Raw genomic sequence first — 27888 nt, forward strand, 5'->3', positions numbered from 1 at the left:
GTTGGAGTCTGCCATCCAAGGCAGTGCCTGCTGTCACTATGGCTCTTACTGATTAAACCTTTAATGTACCTCTGGTGTCCGGGCCATCATTCTAACACTAATCTTAGATTTTAAGATACTGTTATGGCGTTCAATAAGACCGGCAGACATTGGGTGCCTAGAACAATGGAATCGTTTATCGATCTGGAGACCTGCACAAATCTGTAATATTACTGCACCCACAAAATGTGGACCGTTTTCTGACCATATGACACGGGGCAGGCCAAAACGGGAAAAGTATTCTTTTAACATTACTTTCGCCGTACTCATAGCAGTGCAGTCTTTCAATGGATATGGTTCCACCCACATACTAAATGCACATATGAACAGTAGGACATACTTCAAGTTTTGGCATCTCTCCATTTCTATGAAATCAAAATGGATTTCCTCAAACGGCATAGAGGGAGGACCAAAACTGCCTGTTGGAGTCACCGTTCCCTTCCCCACATTGTGTTGTAGACACGTGATACAATTTTGCACCAACCTCTTAGCATTTTTCTTTATGTGTGCATTTTCCCATACTGTGGCTAAGTGTTGAACTATCTTTTTGGCACAAATATGAGTAGGGCTGTGAGCCATCGTGACCATTGCAGTTACATAGGAGTTGGGCAGCATCCAATTTCTATTCTTCTTGTCTACCGAGCAACCCTCCAGATCTAATTCGGCAGAGCCCTCAGCCCACCCTTGTATTTCATCTGCAGTGGCTTCCGCCTGTATTTCTTTGACTGTGGCAATTCCATTCTCTATCATGCAGGGCACTTCCTCTGATTGTACTGTGAACATTCTGGCATTCAGGTCAGTGGCAGTTTGTTTCGAAATCCTGTCTGCAAATGCGTTTCCCTCTCCCACTTTGCATGTTACTTTTTTATGCACCTCGCATTTTATTATTGCCAGGTGCTTCGGACACGTAAGTGCAGACAACAATCGTACAATCAAAGGGCCATGTTGTATTCTAGCCCCATGTGATGTTAAGAAACCTCTCTCAGCCCAAAGTCAGCCAAAGTTATGAACCACGCCAAAGGCGTATTGGCTGTCAGTATAAATGTTTACACTAAGATTTTCAGAAATCTCACAAGCTCTGGTCAATGCTATTATCTCCGCCGGTTGTGCAGAGTTGTAGGGGATTCTTTTACTCTCCACAATACTTTTTAATGTGGTGGTAGCATAGGCAGCAGTTGATGTTCCATCCGGCAATTTAAAACAGGAGCCGCCACAAAACAACTCTCCATCTGGCTCTTGTTGTGGGGTGTCTGTTAAATCGATTCTCCCCTTCGTTTCTTCCTCAGTAACGATTAAGCAATCATGGGGAGGTGATTCATTTCCATTTTTCCATGGGCAGTGGCATTAATTCAGCCAGATTCAAAGCGCTACACCTCATAATTTGGATGTGTGGCGCGAACAGGACAATTTCGTATCTAATCAATCTAGCAGAGGTGAGGTGTTGCGTCTGTGTTCTATTTAATAGAACGTCTATGGCATGTGGCACCATCAAAATTAAGGTGTGCCCCAATACCATCCCTTCCGTTTGTTTAACTGACGCAGCAGCCGCTGCAACAGCTCGCAAACATCGTGGTAATGCATGCGCTACAGGGTCCAGCGCAAAAGAAAAATAGCTGCACGGCCTATTTCTTCCACCTTGTTCCTGTGTTGGAACAGCCAGCGTGCAGCCATCATTCTCATGCACAATCTAAAAAAAAAATCATAATTTGGTGTGCCCAAAACTGGAGCGGAACACAACACAGTTTTGAGCAACCCAAATGCTCTCTGACATTCTTCACTCTACTGCAAAGGCATCACAGCATCCTTTTTTGTCAACTCCACCATTGGCTACACAATTAGAGCGAAATTCACTATCCACTGCCGACAATAAGAAGCCATGCCTATTATAGCTCTGACTCCTTTTTGTGTTTTTGGAATAGGCATACCAGAAATGCTCTCTATTCACTCTGGCGTTAGTCTTCTCGCTGCTCTCGAAAGTAGGTAACTCAAATAAGCCACCTCCTTTCGACAATACTGAAACTTCTTTAAGCTTGCTTTGTGGCCATGTGCTGCTAAATGTGTTAATAGTAAAACAGTACTCTTTTTACAAATCCCTTCTGTGTCTGCTGCAATTAATAGGGCATCTATATATTGTAATAATACACAACCTGCTGGTAATTCTAGCATGTCTAGTTGTTCTTTCAATGCTCTACTGTAAATACTCGGACTCTCTGTGTAGCCTTGTGGAATGCGCGTAAATGTGAGCGATCGTCCTCCTAATGTGAAGGCGAACAAATATCTACTTTCTTGGTGTACTGGAATACTGAAGAAAGTATTCTTCAAATCAATAACGCTAAAGTATTCTGCTGAAGCAGGAATCATTGTCAAAATTGTGGTAACATCTGGGACCAATGGAAATTGCAAATCTACTACTTTGTTTAATGTACGCAAATCAATTATGAAACGGTATGGTACCTCATTATCGCCTTTCTTATACACCGGGAGAATGGGACTCTTACACTTGCTGCCCGTAATTTCTTCAATCACTCTCAATTTTACCAAATCAGACACAATACTTTTCAATCCTTTTTTTCCTTCCGCTGAGATTTTGTACTGCGGAATACGTGGTAACGTTACTCCTTCTTTTAGTGTAATTTTCACTGGCTCTATCTTCAAGCATCCCACATCATTGTCATTTACCGCCCATATACAAGTTGGCACTTCACTTAATTCCCTTGGCAAAGTTTTAGACAAAAATTCAGATACTGGCACATTCTGTGGAGAAATGGTCAAAAATACTCCATCTGGCGCACAGTGGATAACTAGACTTAGTTTTTTCAATAAATTTAAACCCAACAGATTCTCCCCACAGTTTTCTGTTAAAAGGAATGGACAGTATTCAGTGAATGGGCCTAATGTTACTACTATTGGTTGGGACACTGGATTAATCACTGGGGTACCTGCGAACCCTACTGAAATATTTTTATGCCCTGACAGTGGTATTTCTGGAACCAAGTGATGGTCTATCGAACACTTTTGTGCCCTTGTATCCACGAGGAATCTGTGCTCACTATCCCCGACTTTCATTTCTACGTAGGGTCCTTTCTGATTAACGGGAATAGACACTGGTTCCGACCCCTGTCTTGGGCTGTCCTATTGGGGAAACAACACATCATCCGACGTGTAATTGCTGCTGTTATTATAGTAGGCATTCGCATGAGTATCAACAATGTTCCCATCCCTTCCTCTATTCCCATTTTGCAAGTTCTGCTGGCTCTTATTCTGAGTAGAGGTCTGATTTTGAGCTTGGTTCTGATTTTGGGCACCATTCCCTTGACTATTTTGGTTCTGCTGCATGCTATTTCTATTATGCCCATTTGCTCCTGGATTCCCCCTATGCTGTCTTCTCTGGCCATACCCATTTCTATTTTGCAAGTGTGGACATTGTGCTTGCCAGTGACCTTCCTCTCTGCAATACGCACACTGATTGAATCCCACGGGCCCTACATGCATGTTCGAAATTACCTCTGCCTTGGGCGTTTCCTCTACCTCTATTGTGTCCCGCTACTTGCTGGAGTAGCACCCTTGTCTTTAAATTTGTTCTATCCTTCGCCTCTTTCTCTTTCTCAGCGTTTACTCTGTTCTCGTAATATTGAGCCATATGTAATACTTCACTCAACGTTTTTGCTTGCCATGCACTTTCCAATGTCATTATTAAGTTTTGAATGGGAAGTATTAACCCTCTCACATATTTATGCCCCCTCTGTACTTACATCCTGTCCACTAAAATCTGTAAAGACTTCCTCGAATCGATTAAAATAACCTGTGGCTAGTTCATCCTTGCCCTTGAAACATGCAGTCAGTTTGTCCTATTGAATTCTGTTCTCTGGAACAATTCCTTTCAATTTCTGTATTATTCGTGCTGGTAATGCCACCATATTAGGCCCCGGTTTCCCTCCCACCTCTTTATTCCTATCCTCTAGTACTAAATCCGCCCATGTGGCGCCATAGGCCGTTGCATCATCCACTTTCCTTATTTGCTTCTATATATCTGCTTGTAATATTACTGGGAATATTAAATCTATGTCACCCATAGTGAGCACGGATGATTAAAAGCAGGACTCTACTTCTTTATAAAATCCCGCAGGATTCTTTCTTATATCGGGAATCGTCTGTTTTATGTCATTCACTTCCTGTCTGGAAAAGGGGACATGTACATATTGGGCGGTGTAATGGGCTGGGGTTACCTGCGCCTCTACGGTACCTGTTGCAGGAATCTCTACTTTCGGTACAAAGGTAGGTGGGATTTCTCTCATGGGAAATACTGCACTCACTGTTCCTCCCCCCTCTCTCATATGTAGTAATATTCCCAAGTCAAGTGATAAGGCTGATTCTCCTGTTCCGAATTCAAATGCCCTCTTATATACTGCTATTATTTCGGGGGGGGGGGCTAGCTTTCTTCTCACTTATATGTTTGTCTATCAGATGTTCAGCCATTATCTGCAATGCTTTTCTTTTCATGGGCAAGGTGTACTCATCAAATATCTCATGTATCTCCATTGCGGGAATACTAGGGTCTGAAATCCATTTCAACGCCTCTCGTGTACACACTCTTAGCCGGTCACCTGTCTGTCTTGATGACGACAAATATCGCTGCTGTATATATGGCTCTACCGCTTCAGTTCTATCTCTCCTAATATCTCTACTCCTATACCCAGGTGTGGCAAACATTTCAGCATACTCATTATCAAGTTCATTCTTGAGTTCAAAAAGTCGGTCTACATGTTCCCTCATCTCTTCATCCCTCCCTCTGCAACGTGCCAATGCATTCAAATCTAACAATCGTTGTGGCGGTAACTTCCCAATCAACTGTTTCCATCTAGCCACTAAATATTCACCCATGCATTCCAACACTACCTGTCTTTCGTTGCTCCTCCTGAAGTCAAATATGGAAGCCATTGCTACCGTCTCATCATTCCCATCTATATACATTTCGTCCTGTTCGTGCAACTCTCACTTCTTCTCCTTGCTAATCGCACTACGAGTTACTCTCGTACATCCCCTCTGTTCAGCCCCTTCTTCTATTTCAACAACTTCAAGTTCAATTATGGGAGGGGCAGATGGGACTGAAACGATCTCTAATGTGGGAGGTGCAGATGGAATCATGGGAACGGGCAGTGTCTGTTGCGATGTTGATTGGCTAACAGAAGGCGCTGCATGTGCAGTCTGTGGCTGTGCTAGTATCTGAACAGTCGGGAGGGGCTGAGCAACAGGAGGGGGTTGAGCTATAGCCACTGACACTGTTTTTTGAGCCTCTCGTCTTGAGCCTTGTTTCATATCAGTCAATATTTTTTCTATCAATTCATCTGATGAATGCAATTCTCATTGTGGATATATTTTTTCTATACTCAACTGGTCGCGTCTATTTGATTTTCTCAAACTATCATTCCACTCCTCCTCCTCTCTCTCTTCCGCTCTCTCCGATTTCGATTTATGCCTGCGCTCATGTTTCTCTCTACTTCTCCAATGAAGCATAGCTTCCCTTCTCCAGTCCCTAAGGATATCATCGAATGCCGCAGGGCGTGTTTTTTTTTAATTAAAACCTTCTCCAAATTATCTATCCTCGTCATCTCAAAACTCCCATAATTTGGCCACTGAAGATCTTCCTGCTTTCTGGTTTGCTTATGCCAAATTTCACAAAACATTATCGCTCCCACACTGTATTTCACATACATCTCATACGCCGGCGTTCCCACCGGTGGCGCAACCTGGCCAGTTTCCAAAGAAAACCCGCTAGAGTGGACAATACCCCAGGCATGCTTTAACCTTACCCTTGGCTAATCAACCTTACTCTGGGTGTTTGATTTTGCAAAATCATCTCTCAACCAATATCAGGATCACTTTTGAATCAGGGCACGACTCACCTGATCAGTCAAGTTGTCTTTTCAAGACACAATTCGTCCGTATACTGATGCAACCAATGACGTCGTGTCTGCGTATCTTGGCTCACTCTGCCTCGTTTTGGGACCTTCGCCTCCTTGTTCTCTGGCTGGGCACGTCGATCAGGGATCAGATGTGTGCAGGTCTGCATAGGAGTCTCATCGCTTACGCAGGGGCGCACCGAACACCTCTTGATCCGGGCTCGATCGTTCCATCCTCGCCGTTCTTTCCGCCTTCCTTATCTCTCAACGTACACGATGGAACAGTGGGGGAGGGTCCCTATTCGGGTGCCATCTTGAAGGGGCCCCTGAGGGACCCTCGTTTGTGGAAACAAGGCACAATCACCACACACGAACTGATACGCCAGACACGAGGTTGTATTCCCAAAATCTAGGGTTTATTGCAAAACAAATAGTCTCAATTGGCCAACTGGTCCCACGCCCCGCGACGTGTGTCTGTCAGACCTCAGGGGACGCTAGAGAGCGAAATGCATACAACAGTTACATATATACAAAACAAGCATCTAGTAATCAGTAGTGTCACAACTTATACCGCCCATATTGCATTTCCTTTGAACTAGGCACGATGAATGACAATGGTGACGAGTTTGACACCTTCAAACATTCATTGTGTAACAGTTTGCAATTTTGTAAGCCCACAGACATTAAGTCTGTGTTTTAAAGAACACAATGCTTCTGCTTTCTGCAAGCAAGCTGTGCGTAGGGAGAGACACATTCCAGGCCTTGCTATCTCCTAGTTTCTATTTGTGCGCCGGGGGGTCAACTTGCTCTCCAGGGCTGTACCAGGCTCAGGGAAGGGGGGCCGCAAAGAAGAGCATAATTCAAGTCATTTAATGTTTGCTCTAGCGTTTCTACTCTGCTTACCGAGACTAGCTGCCACCTGCTGTACTGATTAGAATGCCTTGCTGCTCACTCTCCAAGGATATGCGAGGGAGGGGACCGGATATTTCTGTCTGAGTTACTGCGTTATGTTTCAACATGCCACTCGCGGCCTTGCATTGTGCACCAGTGAAGCAGAATAACATTTCAGCAAAGCGGTTTTACATGAGGCAAAAAACAAATGTTAGAGAAAAACAAAATGACGATTTCAGTCGTTTTAAAATGGCCGCACCTTAGTCAAGCTTATGGCTATATATTTCTAATACTAGATGCATGAGACGGTTGGTCTTTGGCCAACATAATACATAGCCTTATGATCGAGGGTTGTCTACTTTTCTAGATCGAAAAGGGAAACACTAATTCCCTTTGACAGTTCAGTTCAGTTCCCGAGGCGCACATGGTGATTGAGCCATGCAAGGTTGGGGCATTTTGCTTCACCAGCATTGCATAGCTCAATGGAAATGCTGGCTGGGGCACTGCATGTCTCTATGTGAGAGGGGGAGCTCTTACGCCTCCTCGCACATACGGAGAGAGCAACCTGGAGCAGGGCCCACCCACACACAGGCTAATGCAGAAGGTACGTTTATGTTCACTTTTTTAATTTAAACATGTGTATGGATGCGTGCATGCTTGTGCTATGAGTGGGTGTATGGTGATGGATGCTCGTGTGAATGATAGTGATTGCTGTATGAATGTGTGTGTGTTTGTGTGTGTGTGTTAGTTTGTTTTGGTCCGTTGAGCTGATTTTGGCAAGTAGTGGATAGAGGGGGGAAGGGAGGGCTGTACAACAAAGGCATTTTAAAATGCCTTAATGCCTTTGTTGCACAATCCCCCTACCCACCTGCCAAAATCAGCTCTCCTTCTCGGGCACTGTGGAGCCCAGGGGACAGGAAGTGTATTTCTTTTTACTGGATTTCTATCATAGATGTTCAGTCAAAAATACCATGCTTTCCCCCTTGGCACCCCAGCGCCTTGCATACACACATAATCATGTTGATTGTGTTAGGCCCAGTGGGGCCCAGGGTCCAGGCATGGTATCTTTTTACTGGACATCTATTGTAGATGTCCAGTAAAAAAATGTCATGCCTATCCCCGGGACCCCCAGCACCAACTGCAAACTGTTTGGCTATTCACCCATGTTTTTTTTTAAGTATGCTCTACAATGCAACATTTTAACCCATTATTTGAAAAGAAAATCACAGGGGGGGAAAACACCCCCGAATTCCCCAAATGATGGCTAGACTCACTCTGTACAGCGCTCCGCTACTCTCAAGCTAGGTCCACGCTTTAAAACAATAAAATAAAAAATAAAGGCTGTTTGGTTAATGTCTGCAGGCATATCTTAATGAAATCTTCGATTCATGGAGCCACTTTTTTATATTTGTTCTTAATCTCTTGAGGGATTATTCTGTTTTTATGGTTTATAAGGTAATACTTGCATTGTAGGGTAATATAAATAGGCACCTGAATGTTAAGACTAGTTGTTATAATTTAGTTTTATTAAAGTAACTGATGTGGCTTGTGCCTTATTGATTCTTGACAAGGTGGTAATTGTCTGTGTGTGCTGCTAAAACTCTTCTGAGCAGCACCCAGAAGGAAGTTGGGCAAGCGCACACGCGCACAGCTTAGAGGGAACATTGATTGGGACTACAGTTATTTTTGGCGGGAGAATGTGAAAAATACCAATATTTTTCACGGGAACATCAAGTGTCTCCTGCCTAAATCGGGAGGGTTGGCATTGATGGTATTAGCATGTGTCACATCTAGATAGAATCCTAAAGATTGGCATGCACCACATATGGACAGAACTGTGAGGATTTGCATGCTTTTAATCTAGACGGAACTGTGGAGATCAGCATACATGCCAACATTCAGACACAGCTGGGAGGGAGATTTCCAAAGGGAAATCGGGAGACCAACATTTCCCCATAGGAATGCATTGGGGCTACAGCTATTTCAGGAGGGTTGGCATGTATGGATCAGCATGCCCTACATCTAGATAGCGATGCCACTAAACAACCCTACTAAAAAAGCGTACTCCTCTGCATACACCTGAACTAAACACAACCATATCATACCTTACCTCTAAAGAACAAACCACACGCACTTCACTACACTGCAACAACAAAACAAACCACACATAGCCTCGCACAATAGCACATGAAGGCTACCAACTGAAAAACACACCTAAGCTCTGCGCCAACAGCACATCATAGCTCTCTGCTCTTTTCTCCCACTCAGTCCTACTAACTTACCCCCTACCTTACCCTCTTGCTTTACAGATCCTCCAGAGCACCAAGGGACCAAGCAGGTGGTGATAGTGCGTGGTATAAATAACATTTAACACAACATGGACCAAATAACAAATCCAAGCCTGCACCACATCACAAAAAACCACCATGGCAAGTGCCATCAAAATTTGCATTTTGGATTTAAAATCTATTGATTTTGGGCAATGCCATTGGCAAAATATTTGCATTTAATAATTGCGCAGATGGGTGCTAAATTGCTATGCCTCAAAGAAAGCAGGTTCGGATCCTCCCCCGACTGTTCGACGTTAGAATCGCACGTTGATATGGCCAAAAAACACGTAGCAAAAAACAGCTTAACTAAGAAATGGTATGAAAAAGAACATGCCTAATTGTTATTGCTTTACTCGTTTATTAACTTCAACAAACATGTCTTTTGTTAGCATTACAGCATTTTTTTATTCTATTGTTGTGTAACAGCTTGTTCAAATGAGATAGGAGTTGCGAGGGTGGGATATGTTGCTTAGTAACCATGTATTATGTGCTCTTGTATCCGTAATGTCCATCCCTCCAATGGCGGCAGCAGACCGGGAGACTGCCGAGCATTCTGGCGCAGGATAGGCTGTTCCCTCGTCGCCACGCCCAGCCTGTCATTGTTGATTCCCAACACTGACTGGCAAAGAGTCTAGGCTGCTTCAGCGTCTCAGCTGATGGGGGAAAGTGCAAGATGGCGGCCTCCATGGTTCGGGCCACAGTGAAGGCTGTGAGCAAAAGAAAGCTGCAGCCAACGCGCGCAGCTCTCACACTGGTGAGTGAAAGTCAGTCAAGTGCTTTTCTTTCTCTAGTATAACTACCATCGCTGTTCAGACCTTATGCGTGTGCTCCTAGCAGTGCGGGATCCGTGTTTATCCTTTTCCCCTTCAGCATGACACCGCTGGCGTTTCTCGATGCCCTGCCACTGTGACTCTCGCGACTTGTAAATAGCAATTTCTCTATTCTAAATTAGAACGAAAATTGCATTCAAATTACAACCGCATTTGATGTCCGCACTCAACCTTCTTGCAATGTCCTTTTTAGCAAGTTCAGGGAACCACTGCCCTCACCTGACGGCTGTGCAGTGCCCGACATCTGAATCTAACGCTCGCAGAGCATGTTGCCTGATTACATCATTAGTTCCTCCTTAACCGTTAAATGTATGAGAACCTACTGATGTAAAACAAAGCTAACATAAGGCAGTCTTATGGAGATGTATATAGCCGAGGGTGCGGCACTGCCCTAAACCGAATGCCAATTGAGTGGAGTCGTTTTATCCTGACGAGTTCAGATAGCACTGGGATACAGCCTCAGTTACTTAGTGCCGCTTCCATGAACAGACCATCCCGTTTGTATAGTGCAAACACAGGGTTCGAAATTCAGATTCGATGATCAGGAGCTAAAACCAGCTTGTGTGTGTCAGGCATCACCCAATAGGCAGGACGTAAGCAGGAGCACGCACTGCACGTGTAACTTTAACATGATGTACCTTTTTGCCCATTAGGTTTGATCCATTCTATTTAAATGTGTCCATATTATTTATTTACATTGTAAAACACTCAAGGTTAGTGTCACATGCATGTTTGTAAGGCACCAGTTGGGCTGGCGAGCCAAATGTAGCTCCTGGTTGTGAGGTCGCTGCCTAAGATGGGGGGTGCGCGCGCAGGCCTAACAGCACCGGCCGCACAAGAGACCACCACACACTATGTGTCAAGCAGGAACTGCTTTATTGGTGTACTCGGCCTGCTCACACAAACCTTGGTCAGCTGACAATGTCACACACACCGCTGTGTCCCTGGTCAGATGATCATGGGCAATGTTACATCTCCCCCCAAAATAACATTGTCCTACCCCATTTCCTCGATCCATCGTCTCGGTTTTTGAATGGTGCGGCATGGTCTGTTATTGACTTGGTGTGGTGCACTTTCTTCCCCTTGTGCTTCCTCAAGTGAGCTTTGCTCCCCTTCTTCCTATTCCTCTTCATCTCCTGAGTATCCTGACATCTTCCTTGCATAGTCGTCCTCCTCGCTCCATGTCTGAACGATTTGTGGTCTGTCATCGCATGCCTTTCTGAAGAGTGAGCTGTTCCTTGTCACTGCCCATCCATCTCTTTCCGTCGTTCCAATGGATCCTTTCATGTGAGTTATGGTCAGGGGCAGAGGGTCGAATGGCGAGATGTCCTTGTGGCACTGGGTCTGCTGTACTAGGACGTGGTCACCTACCCTGAGGTCTGCTTCCCGTGCCCGATTCCTTCGGTCCGCATATGTTTTCATTCTGTCCTTTGCTTGACCAACTCTTCTCCTTACTCCGCATTCTTCTGCGTTCTCCTCAGAGGGTTTGCATTCTTGGGGCAACCTCGAACGCACAAAGCGCCCAAACATCAGTTCAGCTAGGCACATTCCTGTGGAGTCGTTTGACCTGTTCCGATAATCCTGCAGGAGGTGGTACAGTGACTTTCGGGCATGTGGCTGATGTTGGCTATGTGGATGGTCCTCTTGACATTTGCCATGAATCGCTCGACATCCCTCTTAGCTTTGGGCCACAGTGGTGGAAACGCATGTAGGTGGCGAATCATGGAAGTCTTTACTGGTGGACCATTGTCCGCCTTGAACACCTTGGGGGCTCCGAACGCCGAGAAGATTCAGTCTAGCAGGGGTATTACGGCTGTGGAGGCCACTATTTCTGCTTTGGGATATGTTGAATGTTTATCTAGTAGTACCAGTACGTAATCGCCCGATCTCATTGGGCCATAAAAGTCAACCGCTACTTCTTCCCACAACTTTTCTGGGAGTGGGGTCACGTGCAGGGGCTCTGGGAAAGCTGGGGGTTGCAGGCTGAGACAGAAGTGGCATGATTTGAGCATTGTCTCGATCATTCTTCCGGAGCATGCATTTGGTTGACACAATACCCCTATAATTTTCATGCGCGTTGTCGATTGCGCGTTGGTGGAGGGATGCTAGCAGCCCAATCCGGTCCCCTTTGAGTATCAGAGATGATGGAGGCAGTTTGTCTTTGGACTTAGCGAGTGTCTTGAGTAGGAGTCCATCAAAAGACTGGTTATTTCGTATGGACGCGCTTCGGCTGAGTTCCACCGTCCGTTTCTGATGCACAAGGTTATGAGGGAGAGCGTTGCATCTTTCCCTGTGCACTTTGTCAGTTCTGCCAGTCGATATGGCTGGCGGTACCGCGTGGTGGATGATACAATTAATGCCACCATCTGTTTGTTTGCTCGTTTTCTGCGGGCCAGCTAGTGGGTGGTGAGAGAGAAAACCTGCCGGATTCTCGCCTTTTCCGGGTTTATGGAGGAGACGTATATTTGTACTCATGCAGGCGTAATCCCCATCTTGCTATCCTGGGTGGCATCTGAGCAGTTGGTTTCCTGTAAATAGTGACGAGGGCCTGATGGTCTGTAATGCCCGTAAAGGAACAAGTGGAAGTGTTTGCACGGCCAGAGGACCGCTAGGGCCTCTTTTTCTGCTTCTGATTATCTCTTTTCCACCTCTGTGAGACTTCTGCTGGCGTATGACACTACTTTCCTCTGCGCATGCTCACTCCCTCAGTGTTAAGCTAGGACTGCCCGAGACCCACTGTTACTTGGGTGTACATGTTGGAGTCGAAGTAGGACATGCACACAGCTGCGGCGATGTCTCTCCGGATCTTGTCGAAGGCCTCCTAGTGTGATGGACCCCATTCAAAGGGGCGATCCTGCTTTGTGAGTGAGCGAAGTGGGGTGCTCGTGGTGGAAAATCTAGCAGCTACCTGGTACAGTAGCTCGCCCAACCCAAGAAGGTCCTTACTTGTGCAATGTTCACAGGGTGAGGCGCTTCTGTCAAAGTTCGGATCTTGTCCGGGTTTGGCTGGATTCCATTTTAAGAGAAAATATGACCGAAGAACATAGTGTACTCTTGTTGAGCGCACGTTTGTCTATAAGTGTTAGGTTAGTGTCAGTGAGCGCTGTACAGACCTTTTGTTAGTGGCATCGTGGGCTTTCTGGCGGTGTTCAGATATTAAGATATCATCACTGTAATTCATAAATTGCGGTATGTGACAGTTGATCTTGCGTATCTCTTCCTGCAATATTTCCGCAGCTGAAGAACTCGGGCGTTTTATAGTGGAATAGTCCTAGATGGGTGGTGAAAGTCGTGATGTACCGCGATACTTCAGAGTTCAAATTTGTGGTATCCTTTGTTTAAATCTAAACGGGAGAATACTTTGTCCCCATTGAGGAGATGCATTATGTCAGTGATGCGCGTTGACTGGCGGTGCTCTCTGAGGATAGCTTGGTTGGGTGTACGCGTGTCCATTAACAGGCTTCAAGTGTCCAACTAGATTGGACTCCCCAGCAAAGTGGGATGCATTTCTTAATGAAATGCTCAAAATCTTCGAGAATGCGACCTTGACCCCACCCCCTCCTCAAAGGACAAGCGGAAAGCCCATGCCCCTGTCGATCTGCAAAAAGATAACAACAAAAGGAAGTCGAAGACAAAATCTTTGAAACTGAGCCTTAAGCCGGTCCTGCATCGAGGAAAAATCTCGATTTGACGAGAAATTGTCGAAGTCTTTGCGTCAGGAACCCAGCCCATCGAGGGTTCTGTCGAGTAAATATAAGAAGTCGACAACGTCAACGCCTTTGCTGACATCATCGGAGCCGTCAACACCAGTATCGACTTCTAAGTCATTGTCGACGATAATTTGATCCTCCGATTGCAGGATCGGAGAGTCGATCGAACATGTTCAGAGGGTAGAGCGTTGTATGTCTGCTCGAGGGGGAAAGCTGCACCCATGCAGTTGGGAGGTCTACACCGCCCGCTCAACCGAGACGAAAGAGAAGGAGACAGCGACAGCAGATGTTGCGGTAAGGTGGGTAATTTCCTCCGGGAGTGCCCCGTAAAACCACCAAAGAAGGCAGTAGGAGCCATGGACAAGGGAGTGGAAGAGAACCAGTTGGGAAAACTCCAACACCTGGCAAGATCTCTAAAATCTGTTTTCTGCAGAATCATCTGCCCGCACATTTAGACTCTCCCTATTTATGGACACTTGTGCACATGCCACATGCCAACCATTCCCTATTTGTTCCTCGCCACCTCCTCTTGCATGGTTGTGGCTCCTCAATGGTTGCACAATGATGGCTGTCTTTCAGCACGATCAGAGGCTTGTATACGTCAACGGACATACAGCAAAATACCTCTGTTTCAAAGTGGGCACCTATTTTGGGGGTTCCAGTGCCAAGGCAATTTGGGGGAGGAGGTGTTGGAGGGGGCTGACAGTATCCTTGTCTTGTGCTTCCTTTGTATCACCCATTACTCAGCTATCCTATTTAATCCACTTAATGGGACGGTCGTGTTTATATATTTTATTTTCCTTTTTTTTTTTACCATTGCAAATTAGTAGTTACATTACTATAGACCCATATACATTTTTTTTCCCCTTCTTTCTCTGAACGTCAACAATCATGAAGAACCGCTTGAGCGAGTGTGAAGTGAATGCTGATTTGCTGATTGAGTTTTCGAAAATGCATTTTGCTTAAGAGACTTGTCGACTGAATCGTGTCATCCATTATCGACTCAAATAAGAAAGATTTGCCAGGGACAAATATTCCCTTCAGTTGATATATCATATGGCATTTATAACGCACCTATACACAAGTGTTTGAAGGGGGGACAAAGCGAGGACAGACAACGATCCTACTAGGCCAGGTGTCATTCAGATCACACAAGTGCATGGGAAGAGGGGGGAAAAGGAAAAGTGCGAGGGGGAAGGGAGAGGGAAAAGTGCAGTACATGGGGAAAGTGGAATAAATAAGATAAATAAAACGGCCAGCTGGTGGCAAGTGCAAGGAAGTGCAGACATAAGTGCTGGTAGGGGGACTGAAGGGATACAGAAAAACGGTCCCCTGGTTGCCAGGGAGGCAGTGCAGGTGGGCAGTTGACTGGGCCTGGCCGAGAGATCAGAAAGGGTGGCCAGGTAACCAGTGCAGTTTCAGTCAGGAATTCAGCAGGGGAGAGGGGGAGAGAAAGCAGAAGCAAAGAGGAAGGTTTTGAGGTGCTTCTGGAACCGGAGATGGTTCTCCTCGAGTTTCAGGGAGGCAGGAAGGCTGTTCCAGAGAGAGGCCCCTGCCTAAGAGGGTGATCTGCCACCAACTCGTTGCTTGGAGAAGCGACTGACCCTGAGGGAGTTGGAGGCGGATGAGAGAAGAGCTCGAGAAGGAAGATATTTAGGAAGAGAGAGTTGAAGGTATTCCGGCCCCAGACCCCAGAAGGCCTTGTGTGCAATGCAGAGGGTTTTGAACTTAATCCTCGCAGCCACTGGGAGCCAGTGCAGAGATTTCACTCCTGGAGAGATACGATCCCTGGGCTTGAGGCCAAGGACAAGTCTCGCAGTCCTGTTCTGGATAAGTTGCAGAGGGCGGAGAGTAACGGCAGGCAGATTTAGATAGAGGCTGTTAGAATAGTCCAGCCTAGAGAGGACCAGGGCTCTGGAGACAGTGAGCTTCTGGGGGAAGGAGAGGAAAGGAAGAATACCACTAAGGAGGTGCAGCTGGTAGTGTGACTTCTTAGAGACGTCAGAGATGTCAGGGGAGAAGGAGAGTGCAGAGTCGAACATGACCCAAAGTTTTTAGCCTTGCAGGTGTGAGTAGGAAGAGGGCCAAGAGAGGATGGAGTTAATTAAAAAGGTGTCACTTAGTTAAAATTAGTCATTTATATAAACACCCATATTAGAACATATCACCGCCTTTTGAATTGCTAACATGAAATTACTGATTTTGCAAAAAAACCTGCTCTGACTGCTCTTGTGGGTGCTTTTGGATGTTTGCTGGGTCCAGTACCCGAAAGCACCTTGCCCGCTTAAAGCCCAATTGTGAGCCTGTACAGTAATGCTTGTTCCATCCTGTTACTTCTTACTACTGTTACTAGTCATTAAAGCCATTTTTGAAATGTATTTCGAACTTTGCACTTGTTTAAGGCTTTTTGTGAACCTTTCTTTCAGACTCCTTCAGCAGTAAACAAGATCAGGCAGCTCCTTAAGGAGAAACCGGATCATGTAAGTACTACTCTGTCTGTGTGTCTTAACACGCCAACGTGGAGAGAGAACAGTATTGCACTGGTAGGATTGGTAAAAGTTTTGTGTTTAACCTGTAGCAACAACCTTGATAAACTAGTAGTACAATATGATGATCACATATCTGGGTTTTTGAATTCATGGAATTCTAGGGTATTTGAGAGAACCTGTAGATCTGCACCATATCAAGATTGTGTTGCTATTGAAGCATAAGGCAATTTAGAACTGTTTCAAAAAGTACAGCTTGCTGATCGCATATTCCTGGTTGGGAGTGGGAATTATTGTTTTGTTGATAATTCTATTTATATATTTTCAGCAACAATCGAATAAATACAAGTCGAAAAACTGTAAATACAAGCCACATCATATCAAAAATTATAAGAAATATAATAAAAATATTAAATTTGACAGTAATTACACTTGAAAGCTGCAGAAAACACTGAATTCCCCCACTAAGCTAAATCCAATCGCAAGACACACGAAACACACCCCAACACCAAATACGAACAATCCTATGATCCTCTACCCCCACGAATATGCAGTAATATGCAATCCAATTTACCCATATAGCTCATTAAACGGTGCCCATGAATCCAAATACTCCTGTGTCTCCTGCCCTGCCTCTAAAACATGTTCTCATCAAAATTAGATGAAATCTGCAATTCATTCACCGAATCGTCCACTGTGGTTTCTTTGTCTTCCAAACCTTCATTATCTGCTTAACCGCCACCATTAGCGACCATCAATCCAGCAATAGTGACCACAAGCAACCCTCTATTTTGGAGAGCAAGATGGAAGGCATTGGCAACCGAGGGAAGCATACATTATTAAATCCTACCTATCTAAAACATCCCTCCAAAAAGTGTGCACTCTTGAACAATCCCACATGGCAGGCAATAAAGTTCCTTTTTCAACACCACAACCCCAGCACAAATCATTATGTAGCAGTCCCAATCTGTGCACGTGTAAAGGAGACCAAGACAATCTCGCCAGTATCTTTTGATGAATCTGTCTCAAATTAAAATCCATTTTCTCTCTAAAACATGCTCTCTGCCTTGATTCCCAGTGCTCAATTGTAATATTACAAATCCTGTTTCCCATTCTCGTCGCAATTCATCCCAGCGTTCAACATATGCTGACCTCAGGCATCAAGTTAAGATGATGGGCCTCATTACGAGTCCAGCGGTAACCAGGCGGTTTTACCGCCTCGGTTTCCGCCGGACTCGTATTACCATTCCGCCTCCGTGCCTCCCGGAAATACCAGGGCATTACGACTAGGTCCCATAGGACTGAATGGGAATGGGGAAGTGGAAACACTGGCATCATCTTGTGATGGTGCTGGTGTTTCCACGTCGACCTGCAGGCGGGCGGTGTTAAATCTGCCAGGTCAGAGCTGGCAGGAATATCACCTCCTGCCTGCAGGACTCTGGATCGGGCGGTCCGGAATTAACAGTGGCGGCGGGTTTACCACCACTGTTAATTCCAGATCGCCCGATCTGTAATGAGGCCCGATGTCTTTTAACACAGAATGTACAAGGAATTTGCTTTTCTCTTTTCCTCTTTTTGATGGTAGCAATTGTTTACTGCCTATATTAAGTATTGATCACTTAGATGATTATTTTGTCTAATAGAATGTCTTTTTCGTGATCAGTTATGTAATTGTCTTGTGTGTAGTGTCTTGTTTTGTGCATTAGTTATCTTTGCTTGAATTTTTGGTTCAAAAATTAATTTAATCTCATTTGTGTAATCGTGTGGATATTGATTCAAGGGACCAAAAAGTTTGATTTAATTAGTCGAAGCAGTTGTCATTACAGTTGTCTGAATAGTAAGCAGAACTAGCATCTTAATTTAATATTGACTGTCCCAGTGTTAGTTCCACTAGGGACTTTCCCTTTTGTTATTATTATGCTTGACCACTGTTGTGACAGACCCCCTTAGAACCAGGCCTATACTTGCAGGCAGTCCGAGGGTTTTTATGATCAATAACACAGAAGGTATGGCCTGGTCTTAGAACAAAGATGCAAGGTAGACGGAACAAAGATGCAAGGTAGACAGTTGGGATCGGTTTGGGGTACGGGCTGGTCCAGGTGCTTTGGGACAATTGGTGTAAGGGCCGACCCTCTCTTTCTCGTCTCAGTTGGGATGCACACCCTATCCCAGATGTCCGTAACCCCTTGTTAGTGCTATAGCCCGATAACCCCTACAGTCTAAAGTCTGAGTCTTATGCCAGGGTAGTTTCCACGAATTCAGGCTCACCGTCTCTCCCCCAGGGACTTCCTAGATACCCCTGCCCTAGCCCCGCTTAGTATTCAATGGGGAGTTGGGAACAGTGCCTACAAGTCGGGAGGATAACTCTGGGGCAATGCGCTCACCTTGGAAGCAAGATGACATGGGGCAACACTTGTTCGATCCGCGGCTCCGCGCTTAGAAACCTCTGGGTATTAAGTGTGTTAAAAATAAACAATTACAATTACAACTTCTCTGTTGGTCTGCCTGAGACAAGTCACACACGCTCTCACCTTGCCCTTCTACTCTGCCGCTTCCTTCTCTTCTTGGATCCTCCCAACCAGCCTCCTGTCCCCCTGATATTTCACTCTGCCTGCCTCCACCTTTTGATGTTAACCCTTCTATTTCTCCTCCCACTCTGACTCCTCCTTCTACAACTCCCCTCCTTCCACTACTATTCCCCTCCTCCTCCTACTACTACTACTGCCGCCTTGCGTTCCACTACACGCACCCGCCTTTCATCCAGTAGCATTCACTTCACGTCCACTCCTTACACTAACTTCTATCTACCTGTCATACACACAAACAAACCCTCTAACTCTGCAGTATCCTTCCACTCATTGCACCAATGCCTCACCCTTCTTCAAACACCACTGCACTTCTTTGCGCCTTCATTTCTCCTGCTGCTGTCTTGGTCCTCTTGTAGTCCACTGCTGACCTCCCAGATAACCCACACTTCCTGTTTTCTGTCACGTTTAACTTTTCCTCCCTCTGCCCTGATTGGCCAACTTGCCATAGCCAATACTGATGTACCTTCCCCCTCCTGCGAGGTGTTTGAGCCAGGGGATGCCTTTACAAGTGGGTTTAGCCCCACCCAGCAGGTGTTACATTCAGAAAAGGCATTCAATAGGTGGTAAGCAGCGTCCATTTGCTCTGTGTGAAGGCACTGCGGATCAACCATGTTGAGTATGACAGTTCAGAGTACCAGTATGTGTCTGGGTTCCCGTGGCGGTCATTGTCCTAGACAAGTATAGTCTCTAAATGCAGTCTGACCCCTCTTTCATATCGCTGGTGGTATAGGATTGAATGCAAGTCTCTGGTGGAGCATTCGCCTGAGTGGTGAAGCGATAAGCTAATTGGCACATGTTATTCCTGCGATGCCCTTCCCTACTTCCCAGGTTCTCCACACTGTGGGACACTGTATTCACTGCTTTCTGGAGGTCTGCTTCTGCTCACGAGTGTCCTGGTCTCTCTGGCTATGTTGGGGACATGGTGCGTTGGTTGGGATTTGGCATTCTGCTGCTCACCTGATTCACAGTCTCTAAAAAAGATGGAAAGAGACAGGCGAGCATCTTTAGGAAGAGGCATGGTGTGGGACAAATATGTTCTGGAACCGTATATAAACTGGCACACTGCCTTTCCCCTCAGTGCCAAGGATGGCTCTGGGCTTCTTTGTAGTGAACGTCCCCCTCTCCTTCTTGACCAGGCCAATAGACTGGCCTTGTCACACAGTGCATGCATTCCTTTAAATTTGACCATCGGCTTCTGTGGGGGGCTGGAGACTCATTGCACTTTTTCCGATGGTACTGACGGCAGTCTCTTCTTCGTTTTAGACATTGGTGTCCTTGCTCTCTTGACCCTAGTGGTATTATGCATCAATGATCCACATTCTAGATTGGAAGCAGTTGGAGACTTCAGTAGAGTCTTTGTTGCTGTTTGAGTCTATACTTGTTTTTAAAGACTATTTTGTGTCATGAGGCGGCATAGAGCAATCCCAGCTGGACTTCACAAAGATGCTTCAGATTCTCACCATGCCAATGTATCCTTACCTCCTCCCGGGACCAGCGATTCAGCACTGACCATTTTCATGGTTCACAGACATAGTGGGGTTTAACACGATGGGCCTGAAGAGTGATTATTTGGTCTGTTTGGTTGAAACACTGAAGCACAAAGATCGATGAGGACAGCGGTAGGATCAAAGGCTGAGGATAGGGTTGGTAAACTGGAGGGTGGGGGAAATTGTGATGAGCTTTTGCTTAGAGAAACGATCCATGAAGTGAAGGGCATGCAAGCGAAGAATTAATTTTGCAACACCATCCGTATTCTCAGGCTTGCTGAGTCCACCTCTGCACCCAACATGGAATTTGTGAAGCCTTTCTGAGGAAAGTTCTTCAGTTTGAGGGAAGTTCTCATCACGCTTTGTTGAGAGGGTACATAGATAGATCCCTATTCACATATGATGACATTTTTGCAAATGAGATTATTTTTATTTTTTTTTTTTTTTTATTTTTCTCAGAGCCAGAGAAATGGGAGACTTGCATTGTGGGAATTTACAATTTTCTATCTTCCCTGATTTTACCACTTTAGTCCTGGTGGCATGTTGCAGTCAAACTGCTTTAGTGGTGACTTAAATGCTTTGTTATTTCATGCAAGTCTTTGTGTCCCTTTTTATAAGGACTAAACTCATTTAATTTCAGACACCATGCTTGTGGTCTTGTACATAAGGGATGTGACTAAGATGTTTTGCTGGATTGTCTCTTTTTAGGGCGAGGCCATGTTTAATTTGAATATGGTTTTCCTTTACTGCGTAATGGCTTGTCCGGCTGAAATGATGATCTGTAGGGTTGCCCGGAGCTTTGCAAATTGTTTTTGATCAATTCAGAACCATCACTCTTCCGTGATGCAGAAGTACACTACTTGCTCTGTAGATATTGGTGCATGTCTGATTAGTGAATCGCCTATGTGGGGTTGCGATTCTGCAGGGATGAAAACAAACTTTTGGAACTCCATCTTTCTATTTACTTAATTATCCAAGAATCAAACCTTAAGTGCTGGGTGTCCCACCTCTTTCTTTATGGTAAGATCTCATTAAGATGGTAGTTCTTCTGGTGGCACATTCTTCACCACATTTCTGCTCACTCCTAATTCATCTTGCTAGTCATTCCACAATGCCTAGACTTGTTTGCCATACTGTAATTCAGTTGTGTTCCTAGTGGGGGTCTGCTTCCCCGTATATGAACATTTCTTGTGGTATAAGCACCATTTATGGCATATTGGGGTGAGGCTGGGATTTCCTTCCCACGTGTATCCATGCAGCATTATTCTTTTCACTCTTCTCCCGAGCAGTGTGCTTGAAGACTGCAATGAACATGGTCAAACTTACAAAGTTCTAGTATGGAATAGATAGTTGAAAATGATGAATGTCAAGTCCTAAGCACCTGATATGGATAGAGATGGGGCTGGAGGGGTGGGGAGTGCAGTGCCCCTCCAGTATGAATAGGGTTTGTAAGGGATGTTGGCCTTGTTTTGCGCTTGAGACCTCCTCACACGTTTCTACTCTACTCCAATCTAATATGTTCGGAATGCTTCAAGATGTCGGCACACTGTTTCCATGCTCTTATTGTGCGCTCTGAGGGCTAAGGGCGTGTGGTGCATTGTAAAAAAATAAAATAAATCCAAAATAAAATCAATGGTTCAGGGTACTGCACTCCCGCCCAAATCATTTCTATAAAAACAGTGGTCCCAGTTATGTATGTTCCAGAAAAATCCACCTATTTGCGTCGCAGCTGGTTTCAGGTGAAACTTCTCAATGGGTCTTATCTCGCACCTGCTCGCCTATCGACCATTGAAGTGGGGCTTGGTGCAGCCTGCCCAGCTATACCCCACGCTCAGTGTCGCGTAATGTAATTTGGTCTTTTTTTACAGTGTTCCTCTTTAGTTTACAGCACTTGCCCCATCTCCCCCCACGTTAATGTTAACTTTTGTATGTCCCCTTTTTTTGTGTTCCTGGTTTTTTTATTCACTTAGCTCACATCCTCAAACTATCTCACCACTTGTTTTTATCTTTGCGCTATTGTACAGGCACCATTCCTGGATATGCCTCTGCCATCTAATCTGTAAATGTGTTTTTGTAAGTCATTTCTGATCAAAGTTGACATCCCTGTTCTTGAAATAATATAAATAAACTAGCTGATACCGACATAACATACGCTGTTCTAGCAGATCATAAAGGTCAATATCGGTAGGTAATTCATAGGTTCATTTCTGTCGCCCTTCTAAAATATCAGCATTACCAGCGATCGCTTCCAGGAAGGAGCGTAGGTCCCTGTGAATTATCAATGGTCATTCAAAAGGCTAAACGTATAGGTTACTGTCTCCTTTTGAATTTGAAATGACTATTTGTATTGGATGGGATGAGAGGTATTTGCGCAGTATAAAAACAGTATCTAAGTTCCGCCGATTACACGTGCCTCTATGATGTGTCTATGTAGACATGTACTTATCAACCTTGTTCCATTGCAGAGTCTCCGTGATGACATAAGATTGCGTAGTAGTATAATTACAGCACCTATTTTCAGTTTTAGCTTGTGAAGCGGCATTCGTCCTACAGAGTTTAGCCCTTTAGAGACTGTAATGGTGAGCCGGGAATTTACTGTTCATTGACACTGGAACCGCTGTGCCCAGTGTGAAGAGAAGTGGGGGTGGAATTAAGTGACTTGAAATTATTCTGAATGTTTGCAATAGTCTAAGGTGACCATGTAGAACCATGCTCATTCTATTTGTTAAAATGATGGCTGTTGAAGTGGAGGGCACATAGAGGTACACTTTGTCATTTGGACAGCAGAGGGCAACCTTGCACTGATGAATTGCATCAGCTGTTTAATACCTAAGCGTTATATATCTGAGGCTTGTGGCATCTGCTTAGACGACATGCTGTGCATAGGCCGACATCTAGTGGAAGCTGCAGAGTATTACAGTTGTTGTTTTCGAAACTCGAAAAGGGACGTCGACAGGGCGTGCCAGTAATACTATCCCTAGTGTGACGTCCACTGTACCCATGATCCCTCACGCGTCGAGGTCCCTAAATAGGGAGAGAGGGGGGAGGTCATTTTAGAATGTATATGCCCCTTTTCTTACACTACATTCGTCTAGCTGCCGTATCTTTCCGTAATGGACAAGACCCCCTTTAAATTTTGCATCAAGTGCAATAGGACATTTCTGTGGGTCGATGCACACCTAGTCTGGAACCTGTGTCTCCCGAGAGACCACATCGAGGGTTCTTGTCGAGCGTGTAGGCTCTTCAAGCCCAAGACGTTGAAGGACCGATCTACCAAACACTGGCCCCACTTTGCCAGGGTGCTCAAGGCCATGGAAGTTGAAGGAGCTTTCAGCGGTGGCAACAACATTGCGGTTTCTGACGGCAAAGGCGACAGGGTGGCTTCGGTTATCCAAGCGCAGGCCCCGACCCCGGAACACAGGCCGGTGGCCTTGTTATGGGGACAACACGCGGAAGCGCCATCACTTCATCCAGCACGAAGCACACAAGCCAAGGCCCAGACTCGACACACGTGTCGAGCGGACCGAAACGCACGACGTCCAGGGAAAGGTCAGTGGAATCTCTGTCCTTTGGCCACTCTCGTTCGAGATCGCCGCATGACAGGTTCCGGCTGTCGAAGGACGGTACGGACGTTGCGCGAAAAACTTCCACCGAGTGCCGATCATCCGCGGACGAGGCTCCGGTTCAGCCTGCACCCGAAATTCAACGTGCCTCAAATCAGGTACTAGGCCCCAAACAGTCGGGGAAACACACTTCCGGGGGCCAGGGTAGGGAGAAAGACCCCTCATAGGGAGCAATCTCAGGAGGCTAGGCCCACCCCTCATAAGGAGAAATCTCAAGAGGCTAGGCCCAAATAACCTGTATTACTTCCTCCTACAGATGAAGATTTAGGGGCTCCCTTACCAACCATTGGTCATCCCTAGGTCTGCACAATGGTCGGCTGAGGATGTAGAAAGGGTCATGAGGAGGATGTCCTTAATGGCCAACTTCTATGAAAAGGACCCCCCCACCCCCACTACAGCACCCTCTGGGTCGCAGATCCCTGCTCAACCCCCTGCTCTCTTCAGGAGGCAGCAGACCCTTATTACGGGGATGATGCAACAGACCCTTATTACGGGGATGATGAAGACCTTGAGGTTGACCCCGAGGCAAATATGTATCCCATGGACTCTCCTGTTGATCAGTACCACCCGGTCATGGACTCTCCCATTGACAACCAACCCCTACTAAATGAAGTGCTTGTCAAGGCGCAGAGCATTTTCAGGAAGAAACTCAGGAAGTACAGCAAGATAAGGATTTTGTAGAAGAAATCCAAGGAGATAAGAAGGCTGTCGCGCAGTTTATCCCACAAGTCCATTCAGCGGAAAATACAGCTATCGTTGGAGACCCCTAATCTTATGCGGGCAGTGAACCCCTGCATAGAGAAACTGTTTAGACCTGCCCCTTCTGACCCGCTGTATATCAGAGGGCAACTGAAGCCCGATTCATTAGTTGTCACTACAACAAGGAAGAGGGCTGGTACTCCCCTAGCTTCCTCTGAGGCCCCGCCTGACAAGGCAAGCAAGAGACTTTACACAATGGGTAGAAAGGTGGCCGCCTCCGCAGCATTCCAGACTAGTATTGCTAACAATTCTACCCTGTTGGCCAGTTACAACTGGCACTATGTGATGAGGTCTCGGCCCTACTATCTTCGGCCCTGGAACCACTTAGGTCTCAGCTTGCCCAGGTGGCCCGCAGAAGGCAGAGCAGTATCAAACTGCTTATTAAAAACCAATCTTGATGACGCGGACAATACAGGCAGGATAATAGTAGAGGTTACTATTATCAAGCATCACGCTTGGTTGCACCAATTGGGTTTTAAACCAGAGACGCAAGCTACCCTTATCAACGTGCCCATTGAGCCCAATGTGCTCTTTGGCAAGGCTGTCGAGGACGCCTTAAAGACGGCCAAAGAAGAATACGATACTCTGAAGTCATTGGGCCAATTTACCAATAAACCTACTGGCCAGAGGGGAAACAGGAATTTTCATCGCAAACGCAGCCAAAATTCAGAGGGGTTCCACTTCTACCCAGAGCCAAGGCACTACCTGGGGAAACAATCGTCAGTCCTCCCAAAATTACCCAAGAGCAGTGTGCAGATCCTGCAGATGCGGGAGAGGCAACTCCTCCCGAGGTAGCACTCCACCGAAAAAGCAGTGACTATCCGCTCCAGGTGCCCTCCCGTGCCTCTCCAGTAGGAGGGCATATCCACCTTCACCCACGCATGGGATGCAATCACCACAGACAGATGGGTGCTGTCCACTGCAACAGGCAAATATTGCATAGAGCTCCTCGAGCAACCCCGGAACCACCCCCAAAACAAAAGACCCATTCAAAAGAACACCAGCGTATCCTTCTCAAGGAAGTAGCCACGCTTCTAATAAAGGACGCCCTCAAAGTTGTCCCGGTCAACCAGGTAAACAAGGGTATTTATTCAACTTACTTCCTTGCGCCAAAGAAAGATCTAACAATGCGCCCAGTATTAGATTTGGGCCCTGCAAGTAAATTTCTGCATGACTACGCTACAAGAGGTAGTCCCTCTACTAAAAAGGGGGGGGGGATCACATAGCAACATTAGATATGAAATATGGCTATTTTCATGTTTCAATGTTTCCAGCGCACAGAAGATTCTTGCGTTTCAAGATGGCGAACCGGCACTACCAATTCAAGGTGCTACCCTTCGGAATAGCATCTGCTGCAAGGGTATTCACTAAGGTATTGGCTGGCGGTGGTGGCAGCACACCTGCGCAGGGAAGCGATTCCCAGTGTACCCTTACCTGGACGACTGGCTGATTACAGGTAAATTTCCCCCCCCCCCCCCCCCCTAATTTGCAGGCAAAACACTCAGAGAACTATCAAACTACTCCTCCGATTGGACTTTTCCATCAACGAGAAAAAATCAAGCCTTGTGCCAAGCACAACCAAACAGTTCCTAGGCGCTGTCATAAACACACAAGAGGGGTTGATCTTTCCATCAGAGGAAAGAGTGCAGAATATGTTACTGCAAATACCACATTATCAGGCCTGCCGCCAGATAAGGGTGCACAAAGCGATGCGTTTGCTAGGCATGATGGCATTTTGCATTTACCTGGTTCCTGACATGCGACCCATGCAGGAGTGGTTGGCGAATCAGTGGTCTCAGGCGAGTGGTCAGTGGGGACGTTCTAGTGGTCGTTTCACCAACACTAGTACAAAATCTTTGTTGGTGGACAAGAGAAAGTCTGCTGAAGGGGGAAGCACTTTTACAATCCGGAACTACAAGCGACTGTCATGACGGAAGCCTCACTCGCTGGGAGGGGGGGTGCTCACTACCTGTTAAGGAGAATTCTCTCTTTAGGCTGAATTTCCTAACCTAGTGAGTCCCCCAGCAGCTTTGCTGGATTTCTGGAGTTTGTTTTTTTTTCTCCTTCCAAGAGTGAGACTCTTTTTCTCCCACTCTTGGACATGATTTATGGTGTTCCTTTGACTGTTAATGTGTTTTATGGGCTATGGGGTCCTTTACTCCATAGGGTCTCATGTGTTTTTCCTATGTGTGTTACACAGCACCCTCCGTGCAGTAACACAGGGGTGTCCTAGTGACGCCCCACCATAGATCCATACCCTGGGACTGACTACTGTCTCCCAGGGCATGTAAAGTCACCATTGGCTTTACTAGTCCCAAATTATTAATAGAAACCAGTACAAACCATATTGTGGACATACTGGTCGGGGCAATTCGATTGCCCCGGGGTCTGTTAGTCGAGGGGGCACGTCTCCGTCCCCCCTGATCGAGTTTTGGCTGGTGGCAGTGGAAACTACTTTTTATATTCGACCGCAAATATTTTCCTATGGGATTTTCCCATTGTTCGTGGCTACCAACTTGAATTATTTAATTCTCATAGCCTCGAACATACCGCCGGTTTATTTAATTAATATTAATTCGCCGGTTGGTATTTTTTTGCCAAGACTCGATTCTAAAATGGCGTTTGTGTTCTCTTCTGTGACTCCAACCCAAGTCGAGCCCTTTGTTCCACTTTTTGGCGGGCTTCTCCACAGAAACCTCCAAAAGTGGTGCCACTCTGTCTGGGTACCGCAGGTGGTGTGGGAGGGGGTTTAGGCACCCTGGACCGAGTTACCTTGGTAACTCGGGTCGCGCTCAACACTTAGCATGTTTGAGTGACGGCTAGGCTGAGTGAATGGGGGTTTTCTGCATAAAAGCAGGGCTTTGGGGACTGGAACTTCAGAAGTCGCCACAGGACCTGAGAAGCCGAGCGAACCTACCACGACGACACCACCGGTGGAGCCGTGCGGAACCGACTCACCACTTCCCGACGACAGAGAAGATCTCCCGGCTGGAGAGGCTTCTTCCCCTGACTAGTGGGCACAACCAGTTTTCCTTTCTTTCTTCGCACTCCAGCCCGGTTTGTGGTCGAACTGCCCGTGCCAAGCACCCCGGCAGCCGATAGCCACTCACCACTGAACCGCGAATCACCGGACCGCTCCTTGTACCTGAGAAACTCTGCGGCTGGTTTCTTCCCTGGCAGTGCAACGGACTCCTGTCTTCCTCCACGACGAGATCCTCTCTTCCCCTGGACGAAGCACCGACTTG

At 46.1% G+C, this 27888-nt stretch overlaps 1 protein-coding gene across 1 annotated transcript in view; it reads left to right on the plus strand.

Annotated features, from left to right (window-relative positions):
• Positions 1–9626: 9626 nt before the first annotated feature.
• The window catches only part of ISCA1 (iron-sulfur cluster assembly 1), a 118456-nt gene continuing 100194 nt past the window's right edge, over positions 9627–27888 (plus strand). The window contains exons 1-2 of the mRNA XM_069625720.1: positions 9627–9914; positions 16127–16180. Coding sequence (XP_069481821.1) covers positions 9834–9914; positions 16127–16180 — 135 coding nt within the window. The 5' untranslated portion in view covers positions 9627–9833. The remainder of the gene's footprint in view (positions 9915–16126; positions 16181–27888) is intronic.

The sequence above is a fragment of the Ambystoma mexicanum genome, chromosome 6p (assembly GCF_040938575.1).
Source record: "Ambystoma mexicanum isolate Mex_15411 chromosome 6p, UKY_AmexF1_1, whole genome shotgun sequence".
Classification (NCBI taxonomy): domain Eukaryota; kingdom Metazoa; phylum Chordata; class Amphibia; order Caudata; family Ambystomatidae; genus Ambystoma; species Ambystoma mexicanum.